This window comes from Miscanthus floridulus, chromosome 15 (assembly GCF_019320115.1).
Source record: "Miscanthus floridulus cultivar M001 chromosome 15, ASM1932011v1, whole genome shotgun sequence".
In the NCBI taxonomy this organism is placed as follows: domain Eukaryota; kingdom Viridiplantae; phylum Streptophyta; class Magnoliopsida; order Poales; family Poaceae; genus Miscanthus; species Miscanthus floridulus.
The window spans coordinates 2,400,239-2,409,198 of record NC_089594.1 but is presented as its reverse complement, the minus strand read 5'-3'; the positions used below and the strand labels follow the sequence as shown (position 1 = coordinate 2,409,198).

At 45.3% G+C, this 8,960-nt stretch overlaps 1 protein-coding gene across 3 annotated transcripts; it reads right to left on the bottom strand.

Moving 5' to 3' along the window:
* Positions 1-2,911: 2,911 nt before the first annotated feature.
* Positions 2,912-5,870, bottom strand: LOC136508602 (uncharacterized). 3 transcript variants are annotated; one of them, XM_066503322.1, is made up of 4 exons: positions 5,130-5,870; positions 4,137-4,186; positions 3,838-4,037; positions 2,912-3,232 (listed from the first exon to the last, which is right to left on the bottom strand). In XM_066503322.1, coding segments are annotated over exons 1-4 (438 nt in total). In that variant the 5' UTR covers positions 5,316-5,870; the 3' UTR covers positions 2,912-3,230. The 3 variants fall into 3 exon arrangements, with proteins under 3 accessions (XP_066359419.1, XP_066359420.1, XP_066359418.1); XM_066503323.1 differs by having other exon boundaries at positions 3,900-4,037; XM_066503321.1 differs by having other exon boundaries at positions 2,912-4,037; positions 5,130-5,365; positions 5,476-5,870.
* Positions 5,871-8,960: the final 3,090 nt, after the last annotated feature.

The following is an 8,960-nucleotide window of genomic DNA, read 5'->3' as shown; positions in this document are numbered from 1 at the left end:
CGCCGCTACTGTAGCTTCGTAACTCATTACGAATTGGCGACGGTCTGCACTTCGATTGTATCTTGGAAGGTTTTGTGGTTTGTATTCAAGTGGCCAGCTTTTTGTTTGTAGTATTTGGGTTAAGGGGGATTTTGGGTCGTAGGACATTGGCGGAGGTTGGTTTCTCCGGTGTTGCTGTAAGACTGGGGGAATGTATTCTGGGTAGATTTGGTGTTGACGAGGGGGTGGTGATGGAGGTGGTGGAGGCGGAGGTGGTGGGTTGGGATGGAGCGGAGGTGGATTTGGTTGTAGCGGGTGTGGTATGTTGTGCTGCTCAGGCAGGTAGTTCGGGTCAGCTTCGATGGTGGTTAGGTATTTGTCCATTTGCCTCAGTTGCTCTCTGGCTTCGTCTGCTTTCTGCCTTATCACTTGTAGGCGCGCCTGTCTCTGGTGAGCTTCGACTCGACGCCTTTTTTCTTGGAGCTCCTCATGCATCTGGTTCAGGGCCTTGAGGCCTCTTGCCTCCGCGTCTTCATCGTCTTCTTGTGGCACATAGCTAGCATCGTCCACTCTGGGTGGGCTGGGTTGGTGGTCGGCTTGAGCCCCGGCAGCCGGGGTCTCGTCCGAGCCGCGCTGGCCCCCTGTGGGTTGAGTGGCAGGCTGGAGTACCGGGGCTCCGTTGCTCCCTCCCGCGGAGGTCCCCGCCACCGTATCCGACCCTCGCGGCGGTTGTGGATCTCTTTGGGTATTTCTTCTTGTTGTTGCCATTGTTTTGAGAAGTGGCGGACTGGGGTCCCCACGGACGGCGCCAACTGTGGGGTCACTCCTAGCCTCCCACCCTCGCTCGAGAGCGCGGGGGAGGGGCCGAGGGTTTCTCACAGGGATGGAAACGGTGGTGTCGAGTAACGGTGAGCGGAGGTAACAAGACAAGGGAAAATGCGAATTAAATGCCCATTAGTTTGTCCGGAAAAGATGGACCTGTCTCTTACACAAGCGCTCCGGGTATTTATAGATCATGCCCGGTCGCGCGGTAGAATTACATTAGGGTTGGACCCTAGAGGGAGAGTGTTATACATTGCTTAAGGGCACGGCGGTAATCTTCCTCCTCTGGCCAACAACTCCCTGGTCCCATCCGCTCCGGTGGGGCCACTTCTTCCGTCGGTGTGGTCCCTTCCTATAGCGGACACCGGACCTTCGCACGCCTCCATCGAGGGTCCGCCCGTCGTTGCCGCCGGGCTCCTTCCCTTTCCGGGCTTGGCTGACCTTCGGACTCATGCCTGGACACACAGACAGATTTCACCGATTAAGAAACACCCTCGCCGCGGGGGTTAACACCCACGACGAGGCGGGTTAGCCGGGCCAACACCGGGTCGAGGGCCAGGGGAGGAGCAGCACCGGGGATGTCTCCCCCCAACATTAACTGTTGAAATCCATCATGTTTTATACTGGTCTATTTCTTTGGTTTGAGCCCACTTTGATTTGTCTCTGGCAGCGCTTGCTTGGGATACAGGTGGCAACATTCCGGCTATACCTTGTGTGCCGCTGGTCTGTATAGAAAGAAGGCTTGGCGCACTTACAAGCTGATGATTCCTCTTAGTCTTGTGTTTCCTATATGCAAGGGCGTGCTTGCTGTCTTGTGTTGGAACAGTTTTTTGTATTGTGCAGAGGCCATGTACCCATGAGAGTTGGAATTTTGATAGGTGCAATCTGCATCTTTACTCTAGTGTTGGAAGGTGTAAGCTGATTGGTATATCATATCATCAACAAGATGTCCAAGTTAAGAGGTTGATTCATTGGTAACGTATTCTTGGAAGGAATTGTTGCAATGTTGCTCATCATGCCATTGCTTATGAGATTCAGGGAGTATTTTGCATGTGTGAAGAAGGTTGAACCTAGAGCAATCGTTTTTCAGTTTACTGATGAGTTTGATTTCGTCCTGAAACTGAATGTATGTCGCTCAATGGCAAATGCGAAATCTCTTCCCGGTAGCTGTGGAACGTATGGTTTATTAGGTTCCAGTCATTAGATGTTTCCACTAATGTGAATATGTGATGCTGCACCTCGTGATGAAACATGTGCGCTGCTTGCCTTTGCGTGTTGTGACTAACTGGGTGAGTGATTACACTGACTGATTCAGTGCGTAGCTAATGGGAATCAGTACTACAACAGGACAGGAGATTTGCTCGTTGGTTCTCGACCCCAAAGATACATATGAATGATTTGATCAGACAGCCCAAGTTGCTAACTTGCAACAGTATATATAGTCAAAACTACAAAATGAATGAGGCAACATAATAACAGCAAAAAGGAACACAAATCAGAGCAAACGTCAGATATATAACCGTTATGATACCATGCATCACGTATCACGGTATCAGTCAACCCTCCACAGAGCACAAACTCACCTCTGAATCAGCTGATGGCACACTTAACTAACACTAACAGTAGTTCCTGATTCAAGTTTATCCTCTCGATATTTCAGCTACAACCTTAATTTCCTTGTCTTTATTTGGAGAAAAGAGCTTACTCCAATGCAATATTGAACTCGGATTTAGCAAGCTTGGCTACTCCAATGCAATATTGAGCTCGGATGTAGCAAGCTTGGCGGTCCTTGATGCGAGCTCCTACCTCCTTGACTGTCACTGTTCTTCACAAGACCTATATTTCACTAAACAAAGTCCATGCCATCACTGGATCTTAAATTTCTTCCCAACCAGGGTTTAGCCCACCTCAAACCTCTATCTCTGCAGCGGTAACTCAGTGCTGATACTTATTTGACATGCAAAATGAACATGATTTTGAATTTTAATCTAATCTACTAAAGAGTCAGGACCATCATCATCCAACCCCTACCCTGCCCTTACAGAAAGGAACCACTAACCAAAAAAGATCAGGATTTGCTATGGGAGAGGAGCAGCAAACTAATCAAATCCACACATGTGACAATTTTCATTCATCATGTCTAGATCATTGGAAACTATTTTCATTACAGTCATGAAGGTAACAGATGCTATCACAGACCAATTTTGTCACCGCTTAACAAAGGAGAAGATACACTTTTGTCTCTGATAATCAATTATCATAAACAAAAACAAAAAATCACACATATGTTGCTCATCTTTGACCTCCATTGTCAGTTCCGTATCTTTTCTTGTCATCCTTATCCTTTCTTTCCAAGGATAGTTTGAACTCTTGTTGTCTCCAACAATCATCTTAAGCCACCTAAGCTTGGTATCACACATGCTTCTTTGTCCTAGATGGTGCACAGGACAATAAAAGTTAGCAATCTGCACTGCTGAAAAGTGAAACACAACATATGTACCTGATGCACAATACCTAAAATGAAACCAATTGTGATTCTAACCAAGTAAACTTAAGAACCAGAACCACACAATTGATCAATTTAACATCTTACACGACAAGACTAAATATGATATAGACGCCATGCACTTTCTAAAATGGCAGCGTGTACAACAGTAGGTCATCTAATATCCATTTGAACAATAGTAGGTCATCTAATATCCAGCAGAAGTTTCCCTCGGATTATTGCTGCATCCATTTCAAAATGTAAGTGCCACCAAATTTCAAAGGCTGATTTACCTTATTTTATATTTATTCCTTACAGAATGATGGTCCTAGGGAAGTCATTTCAGATACGAAACTTTTGTGTCAAAAAATGTGCACTGTTTGATTAATCACTAATCAAAACATAGATAAAGTTTGGAACTCAATACGTATGGGCATCATAGAAAATTGGATGGAGAGTATATATCAAACTAATAGCTGATGTTTGTATCAGGCCTTTGGCCTTGAGAAGACCCGCCCACTAATCTCTAGGTTCAATCTGACTTCGCTTACAATCAAGCAAGGCCGCACGTAGCCTTTCATTTTTTTGCTGCATCTCTACTATCCTGGCCGACCTTTTTATCGAGATGGCGTCCAGATTGGCCTGTATACGGCCCTGTTCCGGATTGAGCCATAAATACATAAAAGAGAAGCCACTGAACACCAGGAGGAAAGCTGCGTTGGGTGCAGCTTCTTTGAATGCAGCTTTTGCCCTGAAAGTGACAAATGAAAGTGACAATCCGTTCTACAAGGAACACTTATCAGTTATTCTTTATAGATATATATATCAAAATTGGACGGGGGAGTCATACCAGTCCCACTCACTGCCACTGGGAACTTCCTTGTTATGAGTTTGAGGACCCTAAAGAAACATAATAGAACCAACAGCATCATCAATACCGGTAACATGAAGGTTATCAAGATCGTGATATGTATCTAGGTTCACATGGTCGCGCAGAGCTGGCATGACACACAGCCATGCATATTAATTTCACGTAGGGTCATAAGAATAATGATAATCACAGATAAAGTATCAAGTGTGATCCTGTAGTGTCACACCTAGGATCATGAATGTGATAACAAATATGTCAACAATGAAAATTCAATAGTAATTTTGGTTCTATACACACTAGACAGATATGACAACAGGAGGCCAGATGGGTGAGAGTGAGACAATGGGGATAAGCTTCATGGTAGAGGAAACAGCCCTGATCAGCAGCTAAGCCCTAAATGACCGGGCTTTATATAACCTTATAACAATCTAATTTGGTATCCTTGTATATGCTGACGGGAAGATGGTTGCATGTCAAATGACAATATAATCAATGCTTAAACTGATATAATAAAAAACATCAATTAATAATGTGTAGATAAAATTAAGGCCCTGTTTGGATCCCATGGCACACTAAACATTAGCTCTTGAAGCTCCAAAGAGGTTTTCTAAAGTGCTGTCTAAAGTTTAGACAGCCTCACAAAAAAAAAAAGGGGGTTCATTAGACCATACAAATGTGCTAAAGGGTCTAAGTAAGTTTAGTAGCCAACTAAACTTTAGACCATGGTATCCAAAAAGGGTCACGTAAGTTGAATAGAAGTTAGTACTACGCAAAAAGTTGTGCCTGAGACTTACCATCTTTATTTATTTCAGAAGATTGTATAGAAAAAAGAAATGTTTTTTACATTACTTTTGTATCTAATCTAATAAAAAAAATGTATGAATGAATGAAAGAAAGAAAGATGCGTGATCTTCTACTATCCTACATGTGGACCAAATTAAAAGGCTACCGAATCAAAGAGGAGCGGCATACCCTGAGGTTGGTTGGCGGCGTGGAACCAGTAGATGTAGAGAATCTAGAAAGCCAAATGCGATTGGAGCTCGTTGGAAGGAGGCCATGGTGTTGAAGGCGCTCCTCCAGTGCAGATGGAAGGCGAGGCGTTGCGCGGGCCGTCTTGGCAGCGACAGATCGAAGGAACGCTGCTCCTGCCATTGCCATGCCCACCAACAACACCGATGGATTGGATCTTGTTCGTCTTCCTTCCTGACCTGAAACGAATCGAATCGCCGAATAAAGGCTGGCTATGCTAGGGTTGTGTGTGATTTGGGCTCTCCTGATCTTCTCCTCTCTATTCGGCTGCTATATATATATATTCTACCTATCTACCGTAGATTCCGCTTCGGCTCCGGCACGGAAGGGACGGTTCGGGATCGGGAGGGAGATATGGCAGAACGCGGGTGGCGGCTCCCGTTCCCCTCTCTGGCCCGCCCAGGCACAGGCGCACAGCCGATGGTTGGAATCGGAATCGGAATCGAGAGGAGAACCCAAAAAGGATCCGACTTAGGGCCTGTTTGGTAGAAGAGCTCCACCAGCTCCTAGTGCTAGTCAATCTCTAGCAGCAGGAGGAATCTAGCCGTGCGGGAGCAGAGGGAGGGAGGGATGGAGTGGCAGCACAGGTTACCGGTGGGGCGGGCGGTGGATTGGGAGACGGGGAGACGAGAAGCTTGGAGGAAGACGGACGGCTGGACGCCCAAAGCACTGGGCAATCCAGAAGTTCGGTTCGGTTTCCAGAAATGCAGAGTCGATCAGGGATGGCCTGGGAGACGAGGGAAGGATGGGTTCGGTTGGGCCCTTAGTGGGCTGTTTTTTATAGGCCCTTAGTGGGCTGTTTGACTGCATGTGCTGTTTTTTCTTTTTTTTTTGCGTCCAGCTCGTTGTTGCTTCGGTTTGAACGGTTTTCGGTTCGACTTTGGGGGGTAAAACCGAACACCGAACCTTGCAGTTGCGGATAGAAAAAACCGACACTTTGGATCGGTCTGGTTTGGTTTTCAGGTTAACTGTGTCCTCAAATTTTTTATTTTTAGCTCTTTTTTCAAAAAAGAGTAAAATGCACTGTAGGTCCTCAAACTATTGGCTCCTTCCCATCTACGTCCTCAAACTATTAAACCAACTATCTAAGTCTCTGATCTATTTCCGTGGCACACGCACGGTCCAGATGCAGCCACGTTAGCCACATAATCCGACGTGGCTGTGCCAGAATGGTAGATGAAGGGCGAGGTCATCGCATTTTATCAACCCCAACCCCCCCCCCCCCCCCCCCCCCCCCGAACGTTGTCTTCCTTACTTTCAACTGCAGCCACCCTCTCCCCAAATCTCTGTCAGCCAAGAGAAGGCAAGGGCGGGCCGGGGCGGCGGCGAACTCGCGGGCAGGGAGAGATCACAAGGGCAGGCGGGGGTTGTGGCGAACTCGCGGCCCCACCAACGTCGGTGTCAACAAGCTCCGCGGTGGGTGCAGGTCACCGGGGCAACGCTGCGGGGCAGTCGCTGGAGCCGCGCCCGCGTGGTCCGTCGGGTCGAATGCGAGAAAGACGGCGCTCGGGAGAAAAACTGTCACTCGAAGAAACAAAAGAACGAAGGGGTATGTTTCATAATCAGTGGCAGGTGGGTAATTTTTGGACCCAAAAACAGCTGAAAAGTAGGGGGGCTGCTTTCATTTTTGTACTGGAGCAAAAGCAGCTTTTGGCCCAAAACAGCTGGTGCTTTTGAGCCCTTTGGTTGACCTTTTGGCTTTTGGGGGCAAAAGCCATAGCCAAAAGCCCAACCAAACAGGGCCTTAGAATAATGGCTTCCATGAAAAAAGGGTGCTTAGCTGTGTCTTCATCTGGGAGGTCAGTTATGGGAAGCTACAATTAGGTGGGATGTCAATGTTTAGCATATCCTAGCACATTCTTGCAAATGGACAATCAATGAAGAGGTGATGCACTGTTTCCTCAATCAGAAGGTTGCATAGGACACAATTATGAGAATCCAAATGCATGTTCCTCCTTCTCAAAATATTTCTGGTACTGAGCCTGTCCTTGATCAACAGCCAAAAAAAAGCCTTGTGCTTAGATTGGAACTGACTTTTCCAAAGCCATTTGAAGATAGGGTGGATCTCTTAATGCCCAATCAAGATTTTGTAAACTTTGGTCGAGGCAAAGATGTTGGAGCCCCAAGAATACACCCATTTGTCTTCTTCCTCAGTAAGGGGCAAGGATTCTAGAAGCTGCTGGATGTTTTGCATTTGGACAAATGCAGGTTGGGATAAAGGCAAATGAAAGAGATCTACAAACTCAGTTTGGTTGAAGGCCCTGAAATCAGCTTGTTCTTTGCAAAGAAAAAAAGTTCAGGAGCTGAAAGAGCCAGAGGGTGGTTGTTCCAACTGTCATGCCAAAACAGTGAGGTTTCTCCATTTTCTACATGTGGCCAAGCTATGGCTTTGAAATTAGGTAGGAGTTTCAGAATGTCTCTCCACCAAAAAGATCCTTTTCTTATGTGGTTGGAAGTCGTCCATTTCTGTAATGTTTTTCCCAGATCAGGTGTACCCAAGGCAAATCAAGTCTGTTGAAGAATTTATGAAGATTCTTGATGAAGAGAGCCTTGTTTTGTTTTTCAATGTCAATTACTCCCAGTCCTCCTTCCTCTTTTATCACACAGACCATCTTCCAAGCTACCTTTGGGGGTTTTCTTGCATTTATGTCTGACCCCCTCTATAAGCAATGTTTCTATACTTGTCTATTTGTTTGATCACATCGTTGGGCAGAGCCAGAGAGCACATGAAGAAGGTTGGCAGGGAGGTGAACACAACATTAGTCAACTGCAGTCTTCCTGCTTGATTCAGAAAGGAGGAGATCCCTGCCAATCTCCTTTCACACTTGTTTACTAGAGGTAGGAAATCCTGGGTTCTTGGTCTTGTTATGCCAAGAGGCAAGCCAAGATAAGTGAAGGGTAAGCTCCCTTTAGAGCAGCCAAAAGTCCCTTCTAAGATATATAGCCCTTTTCATGTGTGACAATAACAGAAACCACAAACACAACACGATTGGATTATAGCGGAGAGGGAAACATAGTCAAACATCTGCACTTCAAACCTTTTTAGTGTAAGAAATATTGGCTAAGTGGGACAAAGATGCTATGATAGCCAACTTCTTTACATTTCTTTTACACTGTAGAATATACAGCTCGACATTTCGTTTACACTCGGGAAAAGCTGTGTAGATGGAGCTCTGTACAGTAGAGTAGACATATGAACAAGACTGTGTAACAGTGCAGTATAAGGAATGGATTGCTGAACCTAAATGGCGACCATGTTGACAGCTGCAGAAAACAGAGTTTTGCCCATTAGAAAAAAAAAGCAGAAACAGGGCAAAAAAACTATCAAGATCACAACGTTTTTTCCCACTCTTGGTGTTAACTAGCTGCACTAAAGCAGAATATCAATTCATGATTGAGAGCAAGTCATGGCCATCCATTTGTGTTCTGATGAATTGTTGAACCAAAATCCGTCCATTTGTGTTCTGATGGATTGTTGAACCGAAATGGTGATGAGCTGACAGCTGCATAAACAGAATATTTTGCCATTTGGAAAAAATAGACAAAAACTTCCAAGACTAATTTAGGATTAGGAGCAGGCCATGGCCATCCATTCGTACTATGATCCAAACATATCTAGATTACTATCATTATGTTTCACTGTCTTAGAATTACACAGAAAGAGATAAATAAATTAGTATATATTTGAAATAGTTTTCCATTCAAGAATTAGTTAGGTAGCTCAAGCTTTTCCAAAATCCTAGCAATATACACACAGTTATATAAAATGTCTGG

Bases quoted from the DNA above. Each gene is read 5' to 3' on its own strand.
- LOC136508602 (XM_066503321.1), bottom strand. From the start codon at position 5,315: ATGGCAATGGCAGGAGCAGCGTTCCTTCGATCTGTCGCTGCCAAGACG. The intron at 4,187-5,129 runs GTATGCCGCTCC...ATGTTTCTTTAG, and splicing joins CGCCGCCAACCAACCTCAGG to GGTCCTCAAACTCATAACAA. The intron at 4,038-4,136 runs GTATGACTCCCC...TGTCACTTTCAG, and splicing joins AGTGGCAGTGAGTGGGACTG to GGCAAAAGCTGCATTCAAAG.